The sequence below is a fragment of the Acinonyx jubatus genome, chromosome C2 (assembly GCF_027475565.1).
Source record: "Acinonyx jubatus isolate Ajub_Pintada_27869175 chromosome C2, VMU_Ajub_asm_v1.0, whole genome shotgun sequence".
Classification (NCBI taxonomy): Eukaryota; Metazoa; Chordata; class Mammalia; order Carnivora; family Felidae; genus Acinonyx; species Acinonyx jubatus.
Window position 1 is genome coordinate 6,330,281 of NC_069384.1, and position 26,888 is coordinate 6,357,168.

The 26,888-nt window shown below is 43.4% G+C and overlaps 1 protein-coding gene and 1 non-coding gene across 2 annotated transcripts in view; one reads left to right on the forward strand and one right to left on the reverse strand.

Moving 5' to 3' along the window:
• The first annotated feature begins 5,377 nt into the window (after positions 1 to 5,377).
• Positions 5,378 to 26,888, forward strand: part of BRWD1 (bromodomain and WD repeat domain containing 1) — a 130,192-nt gene continuing 108,681 nt past the window's right edge. Inside the window, exons 1-4 of the mRNA XM_027041600.2 lie at positions 5,378 to 5,670; positions 5,781 to 5,839; positions 5,981 to 6,010; positions 6,195 to 6,254. Coding sequence (XP_026897401.1) covers positions 5,622 to 5,670; positions 5,781 to 5,839; positions 5,981 to 6,010; positions 6,195 to 6,254 — 198 coding nt within the window. The 5' untranslated portion in view covers positions 5,378 to 5,621. The remainder of the gene's footprint in view (positions 5,671 to 5,780; positions 5,840 to 5,980; positions 6,011 to 6,194; positions 6,255 to 26,888) is intronic.
• TRNAK-CUU (transfer RNA lysine (anticodon CUU)) lies at positions 22,274 to 22,346 on the reverse strand. Its single transcript has one exon. It is a non-coding gene; the product is annotated as a tRNA-Lys (tRNA).

Below are 26,888 nucleotides of genomic sequence, written 5' to 3' on the forward strand. Positions count from 1 at the left end.
ACGCGGGGCTTGAACTCGCAAACCCCCGAGTTCATGAACTAAGCTGAAGTCAGACGCTCAACTGACTGAGCCACCCAGGCACCGCTGCGTGTGTGATTTTAAAAGAGATAATTCTAGGACTTTTAAAAAGAGATTAACAAGGACCAAAATGACTCCGGAAAGGCTTTGTGAAGGAAGAGTTAGGTATCTAGGTAGATCCTTTCAAGCTATAGGACAAGATGCATAGAGACAAGGAAGAGATAGGGAAGTAGAGGGAGCTTTAGTAAGGGACACTAAAGCTTGCTGGGCCCCCTCCAGTGGCTCCTATCTGGCTGGGAAGGGCAGCCCAAGTCCTAAAGGCCCGGGGGAGGCAGAGGTATTAAAACCCAGAGGGGGTGGCTGTATGGAGATAGGGCTGTCCCACATGTACTGTGTCTTTCGTTACAGAAACTGCAGCCACCACCAACCTGGGGCTTGGCAGGAAAGTCACTGGGAAAATAGAAGCCTGCCCTCACCCTCCTCCTGCTCGGCTGTCTCCTACTGGGGTCTTCTACTGGACGGCCCATTGGGAGGATGGCAGAGCCCCCCCGAGTGGTGCAGTCAGCTTTCCTGGGGACATGACCGAGGGGAAGAGGGTAGAAAGCAGAGAGAATATGTTATGTTGTACTTAAGGAAGTGTAAAAGTTGTGATAGGATGAATTGGTCAGGGAGTCAAGGAGGAGACCTTTCAGGAGACTCGTTGGTGACTGAGGGAATGGAGAGAAAAATAATTTTTACGTTAATAGTATCACATGGAGAGCTAGGCATTGTTTAGAGAGCTTTATAGCCAGTTCTTTCTAAAATGCTCACAAACTACTCATGTTTTCTAGCTATCCCATAGCATTAAATAATACACGTGCATGGGTTAGTGCAGTGTTCCGGATATAGAAACCTTCAATTAATGTTATCTATTGTTGTTATCCCCATTTTAAAGGTGATTAAAAAAACACCAAATGAACACTGAGCCACAGAGTTTGCTCAACTACTAAGCGCAAACACAGACATATTCTGATTCCAGCTCCCATGTTTCCAAGGTCTTGTCCAATCACTCTGTGATCTAACACCCTGAGAAACGTTTCAAAAGAACTGGTAAGACTTGGACACAGACACGGGCCAGTGCCTGCAACATGGGAACACGTAGGGACAGAAGCCAGTGACAGGGGAGAGGCAGAAGCCGGGGAGAGGAGGATAAGTGTGGAAGCAATTTGCTGAAGGAGGCAGGGACAAGTAGCATTAAGGGGACAGCTGGTTGGTTCAGATTTAAAGGGAGGAAGTGGTCCCGAGGGAAGAGTGGACACTGGGAAGAAATGGAGGAGGAGTGTCAGGAATCAGATGCAAGGTCTGCTAGTGACTGGGGGCTTATCAAAAACCAGATACCTTTGTTCTTTTTTTTTCCCCCCAAAGTCCTCTGGAAACCTATCAAGATATTAACTCTCCTACTTCTGAGGGATGTAGCTCACAGAAGCTCGGGAACCAACGATTACCAGATACTGCCTGCCTTAGAGAAGCCTTTCAATACACCATTTTTGTGAAATGAATAAAATGACACAAGTTTCTGCGTGCACTTGATTTCACTTCTGGGTCCTGATATAGTGTTGCGGAGTCACTCTTCTGTAGGTCCAGTGTCACCTACCCTACTACGTCCCTCAGAACTATGCTATTGTGCATACATTAACAGTGCCTGCTGGTTGAAACAATCGCTGTTAACGTATATTTGCATAAATATATGGATATTAGAATTTGAAGCAGGTATACAATTTTCTTTGTGCGATGTCCACTGATCTCACTTTTTTTATTCTTTCAAAGTTGGCCCTGACTCTGGTTTGCTCACCATTTTCCAGATATGCTTTTTACACTTAATGCTTTTGCGACTCCCAAGTGGTAACTTGGAAGGTCCGGCTGGATTCTTTTTTTTTTTTTTCTTTTGTAAGATTCTACATCCTTAGGCAAAGAGTTGAATTTTCTAAGCCTCAGTTTCCTCATGCTTAAAATGAGATCAGAATCCACCTCAGAGCTGCCTGTGATAAATGAGATCGTGCGTGTACTTGCGGATTTCCAAGCTCAGCTCTCTCGTGCATAACCTGTGTGATCTTGCGCGAGTCCCCTCTTATTCAGGCTCTGATTCCTCCCTGGTGAAATGTGGCGAGGGGAGAGAGAATTCTGCAGAGCTTGGCTTCGGTCTAAGGTAGTTCTGTCCCAGCTGGGATTGCAGCCTGGCTATGTGCCCTGGGGACCTTCTCAGTCTCTCTAGGCCTCCGCTTTCTCAGCTGGGAAGTGAGTACTAATGGTACCTAAGGATCAGTGATGTTCATCCAGGAGAGGGGTTGCTTGCCAGTGACTAAAACGTTGCAGTTTTCCTAGAGCAGAGATGGGTGACAGCATTATAGCTGATGTCACTAGCTGTTCAGATCTTCCAGCCCATGCTTATCTAGCAACTTTTCTAGAATTTAGCCCTCCATATAGCTTTCCTGTGCTGAAACTCAAGCTATTTCCATTTGCCCAAAAGCAAATCTTAGCGTTTGCATTGGGAGTGGCTTGGGTTTAGTTGTGTGTGTGGGGGGGGGGGGGGTGAGGGATGCATACATGCCTTGTTTGGAGACTCCTGGCAGGTCCCCACTGCAGAGCTGACGATGGAGAATATATCCCCTTTTCCTCCTCGTCACTGGCTGAAGTGGGAGTCAAATCTGGGTCTCTATCACTTGAGAGTTAAACAGGGGAGATATTCTGCCTCTTGTCAGAATCTTTGTGTCTCCCTTTCAAATATACCAACAGTATTTGTCATGGACATCCGAGTAGGTTGTAAAAGGACTAGCAGGGCCTTTGCAAAGGAAAACTGTCCTTGCTCTGATGTCTTGTAATGGTTTACCAGGCTGCCCACACCAGGATTGTAGTTTTGGACGATAACCAGTACTTGGGATATACATTCTTATTATACGTTTTGGGGGCTATCTTTTCCTTTTTTTATAACTTTTACTTTTATGACATTGTTACAAAGGGAAATATATTGGGGCTCAGATGGTGGAGTGAGTGGGGGACTCTTGATCTCTTTGAGCCCCACGTTGGGTGTAGAGATTGCTTAAAAAGAAAATCCTTGAAACAAAAACAAAAACACACACCCCCCCCCCAAAGTGAAATATGCAACTCCTTGGGCACTCTTTGAAAGCTTAATGTTCTTTATGTCTTTGTCACTTGCTAACTGGTAGTCTTGGTCATTCTGTCCTACAGGAATGTATGTGCTGTAACTTCAAATCATCAAGTTGTGCAAAGCAATTATTTACCTTAACAATCGAGCTACAGCCTGTATGCCCTATCTTTGTGGCACAACCTTGATCTACTCAGCCCCAAACTTGAGACTTCTGACTTCTGATTCCTCATCTTGCTGACTTAATCTCCAACATATTCCTCATCCTGTCTTTGCCTCTAGGTCCTTATAATCATTGCCCGGATGCATCTTCATTTCTTTCCTATTTAAAGGGTTATCTAAGTGGTTTTCCTGCCTCTTGGTCTTTAGTCTCAAATCTATCCTAAAATTAAAAAGCACCCTTCCTGGCTTAGAACCTTTCAATTGCTCCCAATTTTAACTTTTTTTTGTGTGTGTGTGAACATCCTTCGCCATGTTAACTTCTGACATCATGGGTCCCATCCACACCTCCAAATTCAACCCAAGTAGTCCTACTAAACTTGAGTTCCTTAAACTTGAAATGTTTCTTATGTCTTGGGCTTTTGTTGTTCAGATGCCTGGAATCCCTTCCCACACAGAGGCTGGGAAGACTCAAACCTCTCTAACACCCTCCCCCCCCCCCCCATAGGCAGGTTGGTTTCCTATCTCTGCCCTAAATTTTGTCATGATTTGCTTACATCTGTTTCTCCTAAAAGACACTGAAATCTTTGATGGCAAAGATATGGCTTATTCTATCATGTTTGTCTCCATCACTCGATAGTGTTTGCTGAATTAACGGAGCACACTACCGATGCACTTGTCTAAACATGTTTGGGTTGTTCGTCTACAAACATATGTAAAACTTTTGCTATTTGGTGTAAATAATTACGAAAACCAGCAGGACACAGTGCTGACTACACGCTAGGAACACACACTAACCCATAGGGTCGTAAATGCTCACCACCCTACAAAGAAGGCACAAATATTATTTACAGTTTATGTGTGAAACAGGCTCGGAGGTTAAGTGATTTACTCACACATCTAACAGCTGCACAAGACCCAGGGTCAGCCCCACCACCTGAACCTTATCTGAACCACTACATTTAAAACCTCCACACGCAGGGGGCAGGTGTGACGCTGAGTGGACATTAGAATGACAATGTACACCCCACTGAGGGTAGGGATATTGGTTTTGCTCGTTGCTGTTTCTTTCGGGCTTAGAATAGGATGCCCTGGATATGCTGATGAATCCAGTTAGGCCAGAAGCCAAGCACGGCAATTAAGAGGCGAAAGCCCTAGTCCACCGCTTTAACCTCGAATCCTAATTACACGAGGTTCCCCTTTTGTGTCGCCCCAAGTTTCTTGCTTCTCTTCCTCGGAATGGGCTGCTGCCTGTCGGTACCGCCCGCTTCCTCCCACCCCTTTTCCTATCCGGCTAAGTCATCGCCGGCTCCGGGCCGCTTTCCCGGACTAGCGAGGTTTACATCTTCTGCGATGTTCTGCATTTTCCTTAACCATTTCTGTCTGCTGGGTTCTCCCAGGGCTGCGGCTCGGTCTTATGTATCCAACCTGCCGTCTCGGTGGACGTTTGCTGTGCCCTCCAAGCCGGAGAGTGTCCGTGTCCGAGGACCCTCGGCCTCGCGCCCCCCCCCCCCCCAACCTGTGGCTTCCCTGCATTCGTCCTCCCCCGCCCCCCGACCCCCCTGGGAAAGCTTCGGCTGGCCGACGTTCTCCTCTCTGCGGATGGCGCGACTCTCAGTTTTAAGGGTTTCGCGTCCTCGAAGAGAGCGATCTTTCGTGGGGGGCCGGCACACCGGCCCCACAGGACCGTTCGAGAAACGTCCCTTCCGTGAGCCCGAAGAGGGCGACCCCGCCGGACCCCGCTGCGCGTCCCGGGCTTCTGGGCATCCGCGTGGAGAGGCTTCGTTCCGCCCGGGGGCGCGGGAACCTGTCCCCACCCCCCACCGCGCCCCCGGCCGGCCCCCGCCCCGGCGCGCCGCCCGACCTCCGCCCCGGCGCCCGCCCCGCCGCGAGCCCGGCCGCCGCGCCGCCGCCTCACAATGGCCGGGGACCGCCTCACCGCGCGCAAGGATCCCAGCCACGCGCGCTCCCCGCCCCCCACCGGCTGCCTGCCCGGGCCCCGGCCTTCGCCCACCCTCCACGTTCCCTTCGCAGCGCCCCTGAGACGAAGGAGAAAGAGGCACGGCTCGCCGCTCTAGTCACGGCCCCAGAGTCGGTCGGACGGGGGCGCAGGGCGGTCGCCGCGCGGGGACTACTTTCCCTCTCGCGGAGGGACTACTTCGCGGAGGCATCGGCGTGGCGGCGCGCACGGCATGGCGGCGGCGGCGGCGCGCCAGAGGTAGAGGGACGCCGGCCCGCTCAGGCCTCGGCGCGGCCTACACGCTTCGCTCGCTCGCTCCCGCCCCGCGCCCCGCGCCCGGCCATGGCGGAGCCCTCGCCCGCCCGACGCCCGGTGCCCCTCATCGAGTCGGGTAAGACGCGCCGCCTGCGCCCTCCCCGCGGCGCCCCCGGCCCGGCCCCGGCCGCGGCCCCCTCCCCGCCGCCCTGCCCGCTCTTGACCCGACTCTCCGTCTTCCCGCAGAGCTGTACTTCCTCATCGCCCGGTACCTATCGGCCGGCCCGTGTCGGAGAGCCGCCCAGGTGAGTGCGGGCCCCGCGGGCGGCGGCGGCGGCCGCGTCCCAGCCCCGGCCCCGCTGCCGCCGCCTGGGGTCGCGGGTGGAGGGCGTCGGGTGGAGCCGGGTGCCCCCCGCCTCCCTAACTGCGCGTCTCGTCGGCTGCAGGTGCTGGTGCAGGAGCTGGAGCAGTACCAGGTCTGTGCTTCGTGGCGCCCGCCGCGCCCGCCCCGCCGCGTCCCCTCCGTGCTCCCTCCCTACCCTGCCGGGGCCACTCGCCCAACTCCCCACCCCAGCCCACCCCGCGGCCCCCCGCCCGGCCCCGCGGCCCCCAGCCCGGCCCCGCGCGGTGGTCACTCGTGTGCGTCTGGTGTCTTTGCAGTTGCTGCCGAAGAGGTTGGACTGGGAGGGCAACGAGCACAACAGGAGCTACGAGGAATTGGTGAGATTTTTGACATTTCTATCCCCGTGTTTCCGAACATCTGCTCCCCGCCCCCTTGGGGCTCTGGCTCTTGGGGTGAAGCGATCGAGCCGTGCTCGGGGGGCGTCCCGGGATAGCAGGACTCCCTCGGGAGGTTTTGTTTTGGGGTGGTGGGTTTGTTTTGGTAGGAAACGGCCCCGGGGGGGGGGGCGGGTGGAAGGTGGGGGCGACCCCGCACCGCGGTTTGCGGTGGGGTGGGTCCCCAGGTGCGGCTGCCTATGGTGAGAGCCGGGGGCGCGCGTGCGCGCGTGCTGGGGTGGGGGGGGCGGTGCGCCAGCCATTCAGTGAGCTGCTCTCATCCTTCTGTTTTCGTACCCGACTTATAACTCGACCTCTGATTGGTCTTCCCTCCTTTGCCCCGCCCAGCTCCTCTAACCACTTGTTCCCTAGGAATAGAATCATTGGTGTCTGAAAGGTGAAGTGTTCTTCTGTTTAGCGTGTTTTTCTTTTCCCTCAAGCAGCGTAATAAAAATCTTGCTGCTGTGACAGTATGCAACTCCTCCAGTACTTTTGCCTCTCTGAACTGTACACTTGTTGAATGCCCTAGAAAACTTTTGAGTTTTTATATTGACCTTGCTGTACTTAATGTAGGCTCTATGCAGTTTCTCGTTTTAGAGCAGCATTGGCATAGATTTCAGTTTTTTTTTTTTTTATTGTACTTTGTCAACTTTTTTAGTTGCGCTCACAATATAGAGTCCTTTTTTAAAAATGTTATTTAGTTGAGAGAGAGAGAACTCGCGTGCTTGCGAGTGGGGTTGGTGGGGAGGGGCAGAGAGACAGAAGGAGAGAGAATCCCAAACAGGCTCTTGTGCTGTCAGCGCAGAGCCCAGTTTGGGCTCCATCCCAGGAACTGTGAGATCATGACCTGAGCCGAAATCAAGAGTTGGACGCTTAACAGACTGAACCATTGAGGCGCCCCTAGCTTCGGTTTTATCCACTCATTTGCCCTTAGTGAAATAAAACATTTTTCAGAAAAATATTTTTGCCAATTGGTGTATTAGGAAAAAGGGTTTCTTAGTTGCCAAGCAATATCGGCATCTTGTATGAGCCATATAACTGATGACCAAACAAAAACTCTTGAAAGATCTTTTACTTATGACAGTCATATTATCTGTAACGGAATTTGGTAGGATATGGTCACCATTCTTGGATTAAACAAAAGGACAAAAAGTAAACAAGGGGATTTATCATCTGCATATGAACAGTTAAGTATTATTGACACTTAAAGTCTGGAGTAACAAAGGATTCTGTTTCAGTTGTCAATTTTAATGTTTACTGGTGTGGACTTTTTATAATTTTTTTTTTTAATGTTCGTGTTTTTTGAGAGCGAGAGTGTGTGAGCAGGGGACAGGCAGAGAGAGAGGGAGACACAGAATCCGAAGCAGGCTCCAGGTTCTGAGCTGTCAGCACAGAGCGGGATGCAGGTCTCCAACTCAACAACTGCGAGATCATGACCTCAGCCGAAGTTGGATGTTTGACTGACTGAGCCACTTAGGCGCCCCTGGTTTAGATTTTTTTAAAAGCAAGCACTTAAAATTGAATATTTCCAAGGAAGATTTAAAAAATTCAGCATCATGGCAGAGGTTTTGTTTTCTTGAATTTCTTATTTTGATATTTAAGTCTAGGAAACGTTTAAAGGACTATTCATTGTTTTACTTCTATCGAAAAGAGAAAATTGCTTAAATCTTGAGATGCTGTAACTACTGGAAAATGCACTTTTAAAATTTGTGTATCTTTTTGGCTTCTTTGTTAGAGGTGCTTAAAACCCCACTTTTAAAATTCTGTTTAAAATTATCCTAGTTCTCTGTGGTATCGCCCTGTGATGTGCAATGCCCTGGGTCATGTCTCATCACCTGGCTCATAGGGTCTGGTGGATAATGTCCTTTTTGTCCTTTACCTTCTCCCGCCTCCACCCATTCCTAGCATTAAGTACGAAGGATGAACTTCTTGTGTATAGGAGAGTTATTTTGTCAGAGTACGTGAGTAGCTGCTAGTTCTCCAGAGTCTGCTTTTTTTTTTTTTTTTTAAAGTTTATTTATTTGAGAGAGAAAGCATGAGCAGGGGAGGGGGAGAGAGAGAATCCCAAGCAGGCTCCACACATTCAGTGCAGAGTCCGGTATGGGGCTTGAACCCCATGAACTCTGAGATCGTGATCTGAGTGGAACCACCCAGGCGCCCCTGCTTTTCATTTAATTAAGAAGTATTTCAGATATACACAAATAATAATGTCATGAACCATTTTTGCTATCTTTACTTTGGCTTCTATTTGAAGTATTTTTTTATAAATTACCAGTGCAAATCTTCAAACATAGAAAAATAGTGAAATGAACCATACTACTTATCAACCTTGTGATTAGCAAAGAATGTTGCATCTGTTACCTCACTCCCCTGGGCTGTATTGTTTTAAACCAATACCAGACATTCCTTTATTTTATTAGTTAATATGCTGAAGTATTTTAAAGTAAATCCCAGATCTTACATGTCTTCTCTAAATTCTGCATAGCGTGTCTTGAAAAAATCGAAGGGCTATTTCTTAGACCACCGCAGTGCCAGCATCACACACAATCCAAAGAATAATGTTCTTTGATAACGTGTACGTGTAGACATTACGCTTATATATCTATAAGTGTAGATCTATATATATGTCTATATGTGTCTAGATCTATATATCTGGACATTACATTTATATATCTAGTCCCTACTCAGATTTTCCTTTTGTTCCTTGGATTTCTTTTCTTTTGTTTTTTTTTAAAGTTTATTTATTTATTTTGAGAGAGAGAATCTCTCCGTGCAGAACCCAACTCAAGGCTCAAATCCATGAACTATGAGATCGTGACCTGAGCTGAAACAATTGGTCGCTTAACCAACTGAGCCATCCAGGCGGCCCTCCTCGCATTTCTTTTTATATTTAGTTCAAATTGGTTTCAGGCAAGGTCCACGTGTTGTACTGAAGTTACTTTCCATCTCTTTTTTATCTTCCATAGTTTTTGTTCCTGTGCCATTGGTATTCTGAAGACATTTGAGATAGCCTGTAGAATGTTTCACATTCGGGTTTTGTCTGATAGTTTCCTTATGCTATTTGTTTCTTTGTGTTGTTTAATTTACTCCTTTTTCTCAATAATAGTCCTCATTCTTGGATCAGAGTCATCTGGGGAGCTTTACAAAATCTGGATGCCCGGGCCACGTTCCACACCAGTTAAATCAGAATTTTTGTGGTGAGACTGGGTATCACTATAGTTTGAAACCTTTCAGGTGATTCCAGTGTCACTGTTGACAGAGTTATAGTTTATCTTAGGCTTGGGACTATGTTATCATTCCAGCCTGTACTTTGGAAGCAAGAGTATTTTTGATACTTAAGACAATTGACATTCTTTATCTCTCAGTACCTAGCCCTGCGTTAGCAGTTGGGCCTGTGAATTCATAAAATGTAGTTCAGATTTTTATGATTTATAGGTGGTGAACACAAGAGAGGAAGAAGGAAATGGAGCTGTAGAGTGGGGCCCGGGAGTGAGGAAGAACTCGATTTGTAGAGGAGCATGTTTAAATGAGGCGAATGTGATTCCATAGACTTTGTAATTTAGTAGTGTGCAGTTTTATAGGCCACTGTCTTCCTTAACCAGTAAATAAAATCTGAAAGTCCTTCTATTGGAGTTTATCATTAGGGGATTTATTGTCATGCTTTTTTAAAAAAAAAAAATAATGTTTGAGTAGCCCTATAGCACAATGAAGACTTAAAAGTTATTTTTATTTAAATATGCAGTTTATTAGAGTTATAAGTAGTAATTTTTCTTAAGTCTTTAAGTTACAAATCTTATAAATTTAGTGATATTTCTAGAAACAAGTTTATTTTATTTTTTACTGTTTAATTTGTAATGAGAATTTAATCTTAAGATATTTAACACCACTTAATTGTCTTAAATTTCCTTGGGCATTTCACACTATGTTACAAATCTATGATTATTTCAGTCCCCTCAAGATGGCTAACTTTGTCAAATGTGTTACCTTTTTTTTTTTTTTTTTAAGTTTATTTATTTATTTTAAGAGAGAGATTCCCAAGCAGGCTCTCTGCATTGTCCGTGCAGAATGCAGTGTGGGGCTTGAACTCCCGAACTGTGAGATCATGCCCTGACTGGGCATGAAATCCAGAGTTGTATGCTTAGCTGACTGAGCCATCCAGGTACCCCTAAGTGTAATCTTTCTAAAATTTAACTTTTGTAAATATATTTTAAATTTACTGTAGTAAATTATTTTTTTTTGCTCTGCCAAACATTAAAAATAGTTCAGTCATTACAAAACTTGTTACTATATCAGAATAACTAATTGGCACCAACATATCAATACTTTCTTCTTTTTTTCGTTTCTTAGTTGGCGATCTTCTTGGGTTATGAATTAACTCCCCAAATCAGGGCGGGGGTGGGGAAGCAGTATTACCATCGTGAACTCCCTACTGGATTAGGGAATCAGGCTTAAGGGGTACGTGGATGGCTCAGTCAGCTAAGCATACAACTCCGGATTTCATGTCCATGCCCTGATTAGGGAATCAGGCTTAAGGTAGATCATAAGGCTAGACTTGGAATTTGGGTGCCTAGTTAGATAGACTCTACTCGTGTGTCAGGTTGATCCTTTTTAATGGCAAACTTCCTTATTTACCTATTTAAAACAAAAACAACTTTATTGGATAACTGTATTGTAACTGACTCCACTATTTTGTTTTCATTGTGGGATTCTAGCACTAACCTCTTTCCTCTGGGGATTCTGCATTTCCTTTGTAGTTGACTATAGCGATTTATTCTATAGGCATTTCATTGATAATTTGGGAACGCTTGATGATCATGGCAATATGATGACAAGTTACTGCCTAGCAATGTAACATTATAGACATTAGAAACTTGGGTTTTTGTGCCGGGTATATGGGCTGTAGTCCTGATTTGTGCTGCCTAGCAGGTGTTTAATCTTACGCAGTTTGTTTATTATTTACTTATTTTTTAGTTTTTAATGTGAAATTTATTGTCAAATTGGTTTCCATACAACACCCAGTGCTCATCCCAACAGGTGCCCTCCTCAATACCCATCACCCACCCTCCATCAACCCTCAGTTTGTTCTCAGGTTTTAAGAGTCTCTTATGTTTTGGCTCCCTCCCTCTCTAACCTTTTTTGTTTTTTCCCTTCCCCGCCCCCATGGTCTTCTGTTAAGTTTCTCAGGATCCACCTAAGAGTGAAAACATATGGTATCTGTCTTTCTCTGTATGACTTATTTCACTTAGCATAACACTCTCCAGTTCCATCCATGTTGCTACAAAAGGCCAGATTTCATTCTTTATCATTGCCAAGTAGTATTCCATTGTGTATATAAACCACAATTTCTTTATCCATTCATCAGTTGATGGACACTTAGGCTCTTCCATAATTTGGCTATTGTTGAAAGTGCTGCTGTAAACATTGGGGTACAAGTGCCCCTATGCATCAGCATTCCTGTATCCCTTGGGTAAATTCCTAGCAGTGCTATTGCTGGGTCATAGGGTAGATCTATTTTTAATTTTTTGAGGAACCTCCACACTGTTTTCCAGTGTGGCTGCACCATTAGGCAGTTTATTTAATCTCTACCTCAGTTTCTTGAGCTGTGCAACAAAGATGATAATAATTGTATCAAAGCATTGGTAAACATGGGAAAAAAATGGCCTTCAGTGCCCGGCACACAGTGATAATCAGCATTTACAAGTAATGCTGGTAGAACAAAAGTCATGATTGTGTAGCCTGCCCCTTCCCTTAATTTATATTGGTAGGGTCTTAATGAGATAATAAAATACAGTCTCTGTGAACTCTTATGTCTAAATGAATGATACCTGCCACTTACCCCTTTATGGATGAACACAATGTGGGATGGGGCACTGATGGTACTTTGTAGCTCAGTGCTGAATAATGGTAGTGCTGTTGCTACATGTGAGTCACCCAGCCTTGACTGTGCTCCTTTATTTTAAGCCCTACTCCCAACATGGGGCTTGTACTCAGTATCCCGAGATCAAGAGCATGCTCTACTGACTGACCCAGCCAAGCACTCCCAACTGTGCTACTTTGAAAGAATAGTTATTACTTTGTTTTCAGAGGCTCACCTAATCATAACATTTATTTGCATCTAAGGGACAAGTCACATGACTTTTTTCGTTTCAGTTCTTCTAAATTCTACAGATTGTTGCCAGCTCTGTTGGTTTCTGAGAAGGATTGTGGATAATCTCCAAGTGTGACTGTAGAGTTGTCTTTTTTCTTTTTCCAGTTTTTTATTTACGTATGTTATTAGGTATATACAAATATATAATTGTTATCTTTCTCTTGAATTGACTTCCCCTCTTTTTTTTTTTTAAAGTAGACTTCATTTTTTAGAGCAGTTTCAGGTTCACAGCAAAATTGAGCAGAAGGTAGAGATTTCCCCCTGTAAGCGCACAGTCTCCCTCATTATCCGCATCCCTCAGAATGGTATGTTTGTTGCAGTCGATGGAGCTATATTGACCCATCATAATCCCCCAAGTCCTTAGTTTCCATCATGACTCTCCTGTGTTTACATTAGGTACTCTTAGTGTTGTACCTTTTGTAGGTTTAGACAAAAGACACGTACCCACTAATAGAGTATCATACAGAGTAATTCTGCCCTAAAAATCCTCTGTGCTCTGCCTGATTATCCCTCCCGCCCTCTCAACCACTGATCTTGTCCCTGTTTCCATAGTTTTGTGTTTTCCAGAATTTGACTTTTTTTTTTTTTTTAATTGGGAAATGTTCTTTATCTCATAAAAGCTTCTCACCCCCAAGTCTGACTTGGCCTCACTTTACTACAGCCTGCCCAGCTTTCTTTCCATTAGTGATGGTGTAGCACATCATTTTTTGTTTTCTCTCCTTTTAGTAAAGCCGTTTCCCCATGTGCTCATTTCTAAGTATGGTTCCTGTAAACAACATATGGTTTTATTATTCAGTCTTTTAGTTAGAGTCTTCAAACTATTTGCAATTTAATTAACTTATATAATTACTTAAGATTGTGTGAAGTCTACCAGGTACCTGTTTTTATATGTGTTCCATCTCTTTAGTACTGCTCTCTTTTGGATTATTACACTGTTCTTTATTGCTTTCTGGCTATATACCCTTTTATTATTATTTTAGTGGTTACTCTAGAGGTTACAAGTTACTTCACCACTTCCCAAATCAATAAAGTTAAAACTGTTAGTTGATACCCTTTTGTCCTTTGGACTATTATGGTATTTTATGTATGTTATGAATTTTCCAGATATTATTGCTGTAGTTTTAAAGTTGATATTCATTTGCTTACCTCCCTGTATACCTTTCCTGGTATTTTTAGTTCGTTCTTGTCTTCCCATTTGTCTTATCTGTGATTATTTTTCTTCAGTCTGCACAACTTATTCTGTTATTTTTTTTAATGAAGTTTTGTTGGCAATGACTTTGGTTTTCCTTTAATTTTTCCTTTTAATTTTTTTGGTCTGAAAACATTTTTGTTTTTATTTAAAAATTTTTTTTTAACATTTATTCATTTTTGAGAGACAGAGAGAGACAGAGTGTGAGTGGGGGAGGGGCAGAGAGAAAGGGAGACACAGGATCTGAAGCAGGCTCCAGGCTCTGAGCTGTCAGCACAGAGCCTGACGCGGGGCTCGAACTCACAGACTGTGAGATCGTGACCTGAGCTGAAGTTGGGACGCTCAAGCAACTGAACCCAGGTGCTCTGTTATGTGTTTATTTTTAAAGATTGTTTTATTTATTTTTTAAGATTTATTTATTTATTTTGAGAGAGAGTACAGCACGCAAGCAGGGGAAAGAGAGAGAGAGAGATGGAGAGGAAGAATCCTGAGCAGGCTCTGCAGTGTGGAGCCAGATGCAGGGCTTGAATTCATGAACCGTGAGTTCAAGACCTGAGCTGAAATCAGGAGTCCCAGTGCTTAACAGAGCCACCTATGGTGCCCCTTAAAGCTTGTTTAAAGGTGAAATTCTGATTGGTGTGTTTTTTTTTTTCCTTGTAGCACTCCATATTAAAAAACTGGCATTCTTACTATTTCCCCTTTCAAGATAATGCTTTTTTTCCTGGTTGCTTTTTAAGATTTTCATTTTGCCTTTGGTTTTCAGCAGTTTTACTGTGATATACTGTAGTTGTTACCTATTGCTGCATAACTGGCTACCCCAAAATATAGTGGCTTAAAACAACGCAGATTGTCTTTATCCCACGGTTTCTGTAAATCAGACTTGCAGGCTCAGCTGAACTGAGTCCTCTCAATCCCTCTCAAGGCTGTAATCCAGGTGTTGGCCAGATCTGGGGTTTCAATTGAAGACCTGACTGGAAGGGTCTGTTTCCAAGCTCACATAGTTTTTGGCTGGATTCAGTTCTTGGAGGGGGTTGGACTGAGAAGTCTCAGTTCCTCCTTGTCTGTTGGCCACTCTCAGCTTCTTGCCACTTGTCCAAAATGGCAGCTTGATTCATCAAAAGATGAAAACGGAATAGGCAATAATAGTCTGCTAGTTAAGACAGCAGTCATAGTCTTCTGTAACCTTACAGGGGAAGTGGTGTCGATACCCTCCACGTTAGCTGTATTCTGTCAGTTGTAAGTAACCTACTCAAGGGGAGGGGATTTCATAAGGTTGGCAGTACCAGGAAGTGGGGGTCATTGGAGGCCACGTCAGAAGTTGCCTCCTCCAGGCACGTAGGTGGTTTTCTTTGGATTTACTCTGCTTGAGGTTGTCCGAACTTCTTGAACCTATAGGATATCAAATAGTCTCGTGTGTAAAGTTCAAAATGGGCGGGGGGGGGGGGGCACCTGGGTGGCTCAGTTGATTGAGTGTTTGGCTTCAACTCAGGTTGTGATCTCACCGTTCGTGGTTCAAGCCTTGTATCAGGCTCGCTGCTGTCAGCACAGAGCCTGCTTCGGATCCTTTGTCCCCTTCTACTCTGTCCCTTGCCTGCTTGTGCTCTTTCTCTCTCTCAAAAATAAATAAACCTAAAAAAAAAAAAAAAGTCCCAAATGAAAAGAATGGAAGAATGAGGCAGAAGAAGTATTTTGAAGAGATAATGGTTGAGCATTTTTAACATCTGGGGCCTTCTCTGGGACCACTGTTGACTACTTCCTCTCTTGGTTACGGATCACATTTTGCTTTGTTGTGTATCTCATCTGTATCTCCTCCTCTTTTGAAGTATGCTGGGCTGTTTTGTGTGAAAAGAGTAGAGGTTTAGGTAATGTAATCGGTCTCGGTAAAGGATGCCCCCTTTTCTCTCAAGTTCTTAGTGCTGGGGGCTGAGTTATCTACGTTGTGTCGTGTTTGGTGGTCTCTGGGCTTTGTGGCAGCTGTAGTTGCAGTCAGTTCATTGGCATCCCACGGTTTAAGGATGGGACCAGGACTTGCCTCTCCAGCAGAGTTTGGGTTTTGGGCACGGGTGAGATTCCTGGGATGTCTGTTTCATAGCCAAGTTGCCAGCTTCCCAAACTTTGTAAGATCTTGCTCTGTTTTATAGCCCAGTTGCCGACTTTTTTGAGTTGCTGAGATCTCTTTGCTTTCCAGTTCTGCCCTCGGCTTTCTACTCTGCTGTCGCATCCCTAGCGTTCAGAGGGTCTCTGGAGTGCACTTGCAGTGGACAGGGGGCTCCCCCAGCTGTTCCGCATCCCTTCTTTCGCCCCGTGCAGTTGGTGACTCTGTCCCGAGGCCCCAAGCATTCTCCTCCTCAGGCATCAGGCATGATAGCCGGCAGGTGGCCGTGAAGTTTAAAAGGTTGGCAGGTTTTTCCTTATTCACTTTTTCCTGTCTGTCTGCTACAGATCAAAGCAGCTGTGAATCTTTTTCTGGTCACAGACGGGCTCACCAGTTTCTGGGGTGGAGTTGATGCAGACGTGTTTTCTCAGCTCAGTGATGGGTTAAAACATTATTTTTAAGCTAAACCAACCTGTTCTCATTGTTCAAGTGAGGGCAGTAGCTTCAGACATTCTCTCTTTTTAATGGTTGGAATATGTGTCTACATGCGGGGCCTGTAACTGCAGTCTTCTGCGGGTGCACCTGTCCTTCCTGGCAGTAGTGGGTTCTCAGTGTTTATTGAAGGAGTTAAGGTGGCTTAATGCTTAAGGTGTGTTTTCTTTCTAAGAAGCAATCATCACTAATTTGGTTATTAAATGATTTTTTTTGGTACGATCTTTTATTTCTTAAAATCTCTCAGGAGGTCTGCGCTTCATTTGTAGGTCAGAGCAACTTACGGCACCAGAATGGCTGTGAAACATGGAAGTTATACGTCTTTTTTTTTTTTTTTAAAGCTCTTTAAACCATTTCATTAGGAGCGTACAAAATAGAATCATTCAGTGATTATTTACTATCTTTCCTTTATTACGTAGAAGTGGGAAAGTGGCATGTTGAGCACAAAACTTTTGTGTTAATGTTATGTAATAACCATAGCAGCATAGGATGAATTATGCGTGGGGTATTCAGAATTTGGCGGAGGCTTTGACTTTGCTTGTTATTGGTAATGGGGTGGGTGAATGACATTTGGATGTTAGACTCTAGCTACTTAGAAAAAATTCTCTGTGTTGATTTTGTTTTATTTTTGAGAGCGAGATTGCACGCGCATGTGGTGGAAGGGGAGAGGGAGGGAGACAGAAGGATCCGAAGCGGGCTCTGTGCTGAAAGCAGACAGCCTGATGTGGGCTCGAACTCGCTGAACCACAAGATCGTGACCTGAAGTTGGATACTTAACCGACTGAGCCACCTGGGCACCTCTCTCTATGTTGATTTTAATCGGTTTGCATATATTTGGCTTTAAAAACTTCCAGAGGCCACTTCGGCTCTAAGACCTGTGATGCTCCTCAATTATCTTGTTACTTGGCATTTTTCTTAGGATGCAGGATAGCCGATTGCAGTGATGCAGTGATGCGGGGAGTTGTGACCCTAGACAGCCTGGGTTCTTACTTTTAGCTTTGCCGTTTATCAGCTCTTTGGTTCTGGGCAGGTTCTTTGGTGTCTGTGCTTGTGTTTTCTCACCTGTAAAATGAAGGTGAATAGTTTGGAGGTATAGTAAGTGAGCGTATATAAAGTTCTTAGAACAGCATCAGGTAGTAATCACCGTGTAAGTGTTAACTATTGTCAGTAACGAAGAACTGAATGAGTCAAAACCTTAAAATACTTAGAAGTGTACCTTGTACGTTGCAAGTGTGTAGTATTACCTATTGTTTTTGCTTAGAAAGTACCTTGTCCCAGGTCCCATAACTAGTTAGGTAGGGCTGTTAGCCACATTTCCTCAGGGTCAGAAGAGTCTAGCACCCTTCTTATTTCAGTATTTGTTAAACTCCCATTGGTATGTTTGAGGCTGGATTCCACATTGAGAGACTTTTGCTTGAGAAAGACTTTGTGGTAGAGCCTCAGTTTGTTTTCTATTAATATTTTTAATGTTTATTTTTTAATTTACACCCAAGTTAGCATATATAGTGCTATAATTTCAGGAGTAGATTCCAGTGATTCACCCCCTATGTGTAACACCCATACGAGTTGCTCATCCCAACAAGTGTCTTCCTTAATGCCCCTTACCCATTTAGCCCATCCCCTCACCTACAACCCCTCCAGCAACCCTGTTTGTTCTGTTTTTAAGAGTCTCTTATGTTTTGTCCCCCTTCCTTGTTTTTATATTATTTTTGCTCCCCTTCCCTTGTGTTCATCTGTTTTGTGTCTTAAATTCCTCATATGAGTGAAGTCATGTGATATTTGTCTTTCTCTGACTAATTTCACTTAGTATAATACCCTCCAGTTCCATCCACGTAGTCGCCAGTGGTAAGATTTCATTCTTTTTGATTGCCGAGTAATACTCCATTTTATATATGTACTACATCTTCTTTATCCATTCATCCATCGATGGACATTTGGGCTCTCTCCATGCTTTGGCTATTGTCGATAGTGCTGCTATTAACATTGGGGTGCATGTGTCCCTTTGAAACAGCACACCTGTATCCCTTGGATAAATGCCTAGTAGTGCAATTGCTGGGTCGTAGGGTGGTTCTATTTTTAATTTTTTTTGGGAATCTCCATACTGTTTTCCAGAGTGGCTGCACCAGTTTGCATTCCTACCAGCAGTGCAAAAGAGATCGTTAGAGCCTCAAAGTCTTAAGTTTTGTCTCTATTAAATTTAGCTTCTATTTATATGTAAATGTTCGAAGATGTTGATAGTGGTCTTTCTATAGGGGTGTAACTAAAAAGTGATGTAATTAGTTCATTAGTCATTTCTCTGTAATCTGACCAAAAATTGTCCTAATATTAAATAAAAATTTCTGGGGCGCCTGGGTGGCTCAGTTGGTTGAGCATCCGACTTTGGCTCAGGTCATGATCTCGTAGTTCGTGAGTTCAAGCCCCACATCCGGCTCTGTGCTGACAGCTTGGAGCCTGGGGCCTGCTTCGGATTCTGTGTTGTGTCTCCCTCTCTCTGCCCCTTTCCCCCTCGTGTTCTGTCTCTGTCTCGCCAAGATGAATAAACGTTAAAAAATAAATTAAATGAATAAAAATTTCTAATGTTTTTTGTAGAATATTTAGAAAATGCGAAAGTGAGAAAAAAATCATGAAAGTGAGAAGTGTTTATTTTTCTTCATGCTAGACTCTAACAAAAGTAGGATCTTTAAAAAGATACTATTTTGTGAATTCCTTTCAATTTCTCTGGAAAATTTTATCTAACTATTTGCCTGTTGTACATTTGGTTGGTTTCTAGTTTTTTTTCTATTAGTGATTCCATGAATATCAAAGTAAGAACTATGTGTCTTTGCATTTATACATAATTGTTACTTGTCATAAACTTCTAGAAACTTAATCATTGAGTAAAATGGTTTACCTTTTTTTTTTTTTTAAGTTTATTTATGTAAGCTCTACACCCACAGTGAGGCTCAAACTCACCACCCCAGGATCAAAAGTCTAATGGTCTTCTGACTGAACCAGTTAGGCGGCCCTCAGTAGCTAATGTTTGAGTCATTTTTTTGCCAAGTACCGCACAAAAGTTAGGAGATTTAACCTATGTAATCTTGTATCCTTTTAGCAATCCTATCACCTTGTATGTATTGTGATTTCCCAGTTTGAGATGAGTCGGGAAGGAACAAGTAACTTCAGTGAGGTTCTATTCCTAAGGGGCAGGTCCAGCCGAAGGCCGCTTTGTGTGATACTTATTCATGAACGTCTGATGCATTTGTTCAGTAAATGAATGCCTGCTGTAGTCAGAGTTCCGGGGAGACCAGTGTGGATGAGATGGACAAGGCTTCTGTTCTCATGGGGCTTTACACCCTCGGGGTAAAACTGACCTGAAGCAGCAGACAAGCTACTGTAATACAGATTCACAGAGGTGTTAGGGATCGGGAAAGTGGGGGCAGGATATTTTAGGTGGGAGGGGAGGAAAAGCGCTTATTGATGGGGTAACCTTTGACCTGGAGGGCGGAAAGGAAATGTGGAGCCCTGAGAGAGGACGGTGGAAAGAGTGGTTGCAATCCGTCTTAAAAACCTGCGTGACCTCTGACCCACCAGTTACAGGCTTAAGGCGTTTTTGAAGGAAGTTTGTTTTGTGACTTGACAATTCATCTTTTCTGAATTACCTTTTTATATCTTTTACTTGCTTTTCCACTGCTGTCTTAAGCCATCTTGTAAGAATTCTTCATCTCTAGGTTATTCTTTAGTCTGCTGAGTTCTAGGTTCCTTTCCCAGTTTGCAGGCTGCTTTTTAGTTTCGCTGGGAGGTTTTGTTTTTCCAGAGGTTTAAGATTTTTACTTTTGTTATATCTGTGAATCTTTATTTTGTCTTTAGGGTTGTCCTTAAAGCCCTTCTGTACTCCAAGATTAATATTTTAAAAGGCAGTGTTATGTATTTATTCCTCAATACTTTTTCTAGTCTGTTTGTAGTTTCTCTGTAATGTCTCCATGTTCAGTTTATTTGAGCATGTGGTTGATGTGAGGTATGAATCTAGCCTTTTGCAAATTGTCAGTTTGCAAGTACTGTTTGAGTGTTGTCTCCTTTCTCTACAGGGAGCGCTGTCATCATCATTTACTACGTTCTTGCTGACTTGCATCTGGACTTTTCTGTTCCTATAATATCCAGTTCTATTTTAGTGGTCAAATTTTATATATATATATTAAAATTCTTTAAATGTTTATTTGAGGGAGACATGACCTGAGCCAAAGTCGGACGCTTAACCAACTGAGCCACCCAGGCACCCCTGACTAGGTTTTATTTCTGTTGGTCGTTTGGAATATGACAGACTTCTCAACGAAATGATGAACTAAGTCTGACTAGAAGATGTTTTGCATTAATCTTGAAATCTGTGATCTTTACTATGTTCATGCGGCTGGAATTGTTACTTGATCAGTACTTTACTATTTCATATCTTCTGTAGGCTGTTGCATGTTTAAAATCCATACATTTTGAAGTGTGCCTCTTGTTTTAATACATCTTGTGAAGCAATATTTAAAAAAAAAAAAAAGAAAGGTTTGGCTTTTGGGAAGTATTTGTCTCTTCATTAAGTTCCATGTAGGATGCATACTTTTAATTAGTCTTCACACAGGCTTATTTTAATTATGTTCTGCTTAGAAAATTTAGTTATTTTCACATGGTACAACAGAATAATCTCAAGTTTAATGGTTTCTTTTCAGAACTCAGTTGATTTAAGGATAAAGCCTTGAGTATTTTGCTTTTTGAATTTTGTTCTTTTCAGATGATCTTCCTCTATTTGATGGTCTGAACTCCCTGTCAAGGAATATTAGAAGTCGGGTGCACCTGGCTGGCTCAGTCATTTAAGGGTCCGACTCTTGATTTTTATTCAGGTCATGATCTCAGGGTTGTGAGATTAAGCCCCTGGCATTGGACTCTTCACTGACAGCACGGGGCCTGCCTGGGATTCTCTCTCTCCCCCTCTGTCTCTCTGTTCCTCCTCTGTCATTTTCTCTTTCTCTCTCTAAACATTTAAGAAGGGTATCAGGGGTGCCTGGGTGGCTCAGTCGGTTAAACGTCCGACTTCGGCTCAGGTCACGATCTCGCGGTCCGTGAGTTCGAGCCCCGCGTCAGGCTCTGGGCTGATGGCTTGGAGCCTGGAGCCTGCTTCCGATTCTGTGTCTCCCTCTCTCTCTGCCCCTCCCCCGTTCATGCTCTGTCTCTGTCTGTCTCAAAAATAAATTAAAAAAACATTAAAAAAAAAATTTAAGGATATCAGAAATCAAAAAGTATAAAAAATCTTAGATTTCTTCTGAATAATTTATAATTTGGAAAAGCTTTTATAGTCTAGAAGTAGGGGTCATTGTTTTGCTAAGGGAAGAGGAAAATGAAATGAATAGATTGCATAGAAATGCTAACTAAGGATACATCTTCGTTTAGTATTGGCTTAAGCATTAATAGTCTTTTCCAGGCAAACCTCACTTTATGGGATGGCTGGTAGGTGACTTTGCTTCAGATTTGCAGGTTGGTTGATAATGCTGTTATGATTTGTGTGATTGCATTGCATGTGATAACAGCCTCATGAAATACTTCATTTCCTTAAAAGCAGTGGCCTAAATCATAAAGATACATAATGCTTTCTTTCATTTAATGGTTTCATTAAAGATAGTCTCTGTCTCTTGGATAGGGCAGATTGACGTTTGGTTTTTTCCTTCTCAAACTTCTCGTTTTATTGTTACCATCATATCCTAGAAATAATGGGAAAGAAGGTTTTTTTTTTTTTTTTTTTTTTTTTACCCCCCGCTGTGGTTCTTTTATTAGGGAGCAGAATTTTTCAGGAACATTCTCCTGCCCTAGAAGATTTCTTCTCTGTTTCGTTGGCCAGAACTAGATCAATGGCTGCCTAGTTAGGAAAGAGTTTAGAAAAGTGAGGCTCTGCTGAAGTTGGGGAGGTAGTGGCTATTGGATAAGCAAACATGGTCTGCTCTGGGAAGCTAATAAACTCTTTTCTGAATTAAAATAAAAGCTTTTTTTTCCCTTTTTTTCTTTTAAGATTTTATTTTTAATCTCTACACCCAATGTAGGGCTTGAACCCACAGTCCTGAGATCAAGAGTCTCACGCTCTACCAACTGAGCTAGCCAGGTGCCCCAGAATAAATGCTTTTGAATGAAGGATTTTCATGCTAACATTAGAATGTTTCTCTGCCTAGGTACTTTTGTATAAACCGAGGGTTAAGCTCTTTTCCCCTCTTATTTCTATAACGATATTTATCCTGCCATTGACTACTAAGCTTGCATTTTTTTTTTAATTTTTAAAAATTCACTTATTTTTAAAAATATGCCTCATGCCTAGTGTGGAGCCCACAGTGGGGCTTGAACTCACGATCCTGAGCTGAGATCAAGAGTCGGATGTTTAACCGACTAAGCTACCCAGGCGCCCCAAACTTGCATTTCTTTATAAAGCTTAGAAAAGAGGCCAAGAACTTGTATCAACCAGAGGCTGAGGGAACTTACCTAAGGAAGACGCCAATTTTTAATTTTTTTGTGAAAGACCATGCTCCGTATCCCTTCTTGTTTCATTGTTGTATGCTCATTGTATAGGAGTTGTGATGTGCTGTGGTAGTTTACTTAGGCATTTTCCCTTGTAAGTTTCTAGATGTAGTTTAAAATGATCAGGGAAAAACTAAAGGTCAGATGGGTATATGTTACACTTGATCTTAGCCAAAAGGCCGAGAAGCGATCACATAGGTATATATTAAAGATATTAAATATTGGGGTGCCTGGGTGGCTCACTTGGTTAAAGTGTCTGACTTCGGCTCAGGTCATGAACTCACTGTTCATGAGATCGAACCCCGCACTGGGCTCTGTGCTGACAGATTCACATTCTGCTTCACATTCTGTCTCCCTCTCTCTCTGCCCCTCCCCCACTCGTGTGCACGCTCTGTGTTTCTCTTCTTCTCTCTCTCAAATAAACGGTAAAAAAAAATATATTAAATACTCATTCTAGATCCTCATTACATGACAGTATCCCAAACTTGACAGAAAAAGCTCCTTTCTCCCATAACTTTGCAGTTACGTTCTCTAGACTCTACTACCACTTTACAGCTGCTTCCCTGGGCTTGAAGAAGCTCATGCTCACCGCATTATTTAGTAATAGTGGTGGTAATATAGTGATCCTATGATTGTGGCTGAAAAACTTCCTGAGACTAAGTATGGCTACCAAAAATAAGATGGTACAGAGAGTGGCTGTTTGACTGTTGGAAGGGACTTAGTTCTGGCCTGATTTCCGAGGACATCGTATCACTGGCTTACTCATTGAAGTTGCTGGTAGAGATTGTTACTAACATTCAGGTATAGGACTTGAAAGTAATGAAGGAACGTTATCTATCATATTGATTTGGTCAGTATATCTTTAATAATCTAGAACCATTTTCTGTTTGTTATTTTTGGGACTAGAACTGCATTACTCTCCAGAAACACTTTGTCTTATACAAATATAGAGTAACAGTCTCTCCTCCCCCCATCTTTGATAGTTATGCTGGAATCCTTAGAAATGTAACGAATCTATAAATCCCTTTATGGGAATCACAGCTGCTGCATGGAATCCATGTTCCTATTAATGCCTGGACTTGGCCCAAGTTTACTTGCCTATGTTGAAACTTCCTGTTATTTTAATGATGAGTTTTACTGCTTCTTCAATTCAGGCAGTGAGTTTAGTCCTATAAAGTTTCCCTTCTAGATCATTTAAGAGAGAGAATAAAATCATATCCAACACTGGGAAGCACTCTGTCTAAACTTTTCTGTCTCTGTCTTTTCTATCTAGAGAAGTTGTTTTTGCCTTTGTGTGTTACAGCTTGTCTTCAAGAGCAGGTGTCCACTCAGGAGACAGGCTTGAGTGTGTAACCTCAAAACTGAAAGCCAATTGAGAAGGACAGATAAATGCTTTCACTCATATGTGGAACTTGAGAAACTTAACAGAAGACCATGGGGGAAAGATAGGGGGGAAAAATAGTTACAAATGGAGGGAGGGTAGCAAACCATAAGAGACTTAAATAACAGAGAACAAAGTGAGGGTTGATTCGGGGGGAGGGGCAAATGGGTGAGGGACATTGAGGAGGGCACTTGTTGGGATGAGCACCGGGTGTTGTATGTAAACGATGAACCATGGGAATCTACCCCCAAAATCAAGAGCGTACTGTACACGCTGTATGTTAACCAATTTGACAATAAATTATATTAAAAAAACCTGAAAGCCAATTATGTCAGTTCTCTATCTACCTGAATAGTCAAAATCTTAAAGCTATTAGAGTGATTGTCTACTGTGTAAGAAGCCATGTTGCCATTGCCCAAGTCCTTTTATCTTTCTTAAGCCTCGTGGACACATTATTTAGGTTGATCAGTGCGGAGTACTTCGGTGGGGTTTTGTTTTCAGATTTGCATTCCTCACAGGTTCTTAGATCTGTGATTTTCTTGGCCCTGTTGGAGTTACCTTCTAGTTCCTCCTATCTTTCTTTCCCTTCCCATGATGAGCTAATTATCTGTAATAGATTTGGAACTTCTACGTGCTGACACTTTGAAGCACAAGAGTGCTAATTAGTATTATGAAACACTTTGATGTCTACCTGAGCTTTGATAGGTCTTTGGGGTTTTGCCTTGGGATATCTGTCAAGGTAGGAAACATAAGTCATGTTGAAAAGTTGAAGATACTTTATTTAGCCTCTTCTGTCACTAGTGCTTATGAACAAAAACTTTATATTGAATCTGGGCTTTTTTTTTTTTTTAATATTTATTTGTAAGTAATTTCTACACCCACTGCGGGGCTTGAACTCAAGAGTCACATGCTCTGTTGGCTGAGCCTGCCAGGCGCCCCGAATCCAGGCTTGTTTTATATTTGAGTTAATGCATAAGAACCAGAAGTGAGATCTTGAACTATGTTTCAGGTTTTCTTTGGGGCAGGGTTTCTCAGGAGTTTGAAAATGTATGGGGCATTGCTGGTGTTGTGCGGCATGGGGAATGCTGTCGGCATGGATGGAAGGGAGCCAGGAGTACTGTGTGTTCTGCACACATGCACTGTCCAGAGCAGCACTTTGTCTTTGCTCACACGTTGGTGACGTCACAGTTGAGAAACGTCATCTCGTGATTGAGGAACCTTAATGCAGTGTTAAAGTTTAGGACAGATACATTCAGATCAGGTGTCATGAGGCCTCTTCATGAGTTTAACTTACACGGTAGCTTTTGTGTTTTTATTGTTTTGAAGTATAATTGACTTAAACACACATTTATAAAGGTTCAGGTTGATGACTTTGGATGCGTGTGACACTGAAGAACCCATCTGTAATACCTGCTTTTCTTGCTCCCTGCCCCCAGCAACGTCTGATCTGTTTTCTGTCACTGTAGATTAATGTGCATTTTCTAGAGTTTTGTGTAAATAAAACCATACAACATGTACTCTTTTTCTGGCTTCTTTCAGCATAATTTTGAGATTTCATCCATGTCATCACGTGTTATTAATGTGTCACATATGTTTCTTTTTTTAGTACCGGATAGTGTTCCATTTTACAGATGCACCGTAACGTGTATATCCAGTGACCTGTTAGTGGCCATTTGGGTGTGTCCACTTTTGGGATCTTAACAAGAAAGATGTTTCAGTCATGTGCAAACTTTTTTTTTTTTAAAGAACTTTTAATTACTTTTCTGTACAGAAAATATAATGGTGTCCACTTAGCCCAGTTTGGGGGCCAGTTTTTTTAGGCTTCGCCTTTTTCACCTTGGCGATGCGAGCCACTGACTTTGGACCCGGGATGTTGCCTCCCCAGTGACTGCGGGTCTCATCGTATCTGTCATTGTCATTGGTCCCGATAGCTTCCAGCAGCTTAGCCAGAGCTCCTTTTTCTTCTGAGTTAACCTGTGGGAAGGTGACAGTGGTGCCGGTCTTCCTGGGGACCAGACACCCCAGGCTGGCCTTCCTCTTGATAACGCGGTAAGGGACCCCCGTCTTCGGACACAGGGCAGGCAGGGAGACAGCCCACTCACTGGGATCCACCTCGCGTGCAGTCGCTACCTGCCAAGCCTTCTTGCTTTCCACCAGGGCGGCGACAGTATTAACCCCAGCTCGAAGGACAGGCAGCCTCTTGGAGGGGACATCCCCTTTCCTGATCACTCTCTTCTCAGCCTGGACTAACAGTCTCTTCTCCTTCTCTTGCTTTGTCTCTGGGCTGTACTTGGGGGCCAGTTTAAGCGTTTGAGTAGCCATTTGCCCATCCCAGGCATGGGTGAACCGGTTAATTGCAGGAGGCACTCTCTTAGACGTTTATAGAGAACAGCCCTTTGTTCCCGCGGCCAGATGTAGCAGGGCCATGTGCATGTACAGACTTCTAGTATGAACATGTGCTTTTCTTTTTCTTGAGTAAATACCTAGGAATAGAATAGCTGGTTAATACGGTAGGTATATGTGCTATTAAACTGCCCAACTGTTTTCTATCTCTCTCTCTCTCTTTTTTTTTTTAATTTTTATTTGCATTTATTTTATATAGAATTTACTCCCAGGCTGTAAGTTTTGTTTCTTCATTTTCTTCTGGGATATCTTTTCTGTCTTTGCAGCTTCCTCTTCCAGCTTAGGAGCAGTCTGCCCTTTTAGTAAGGATCGTCTCAGTGTGGCAGGGAGAGCTCATCTATGGGTTAATCTGA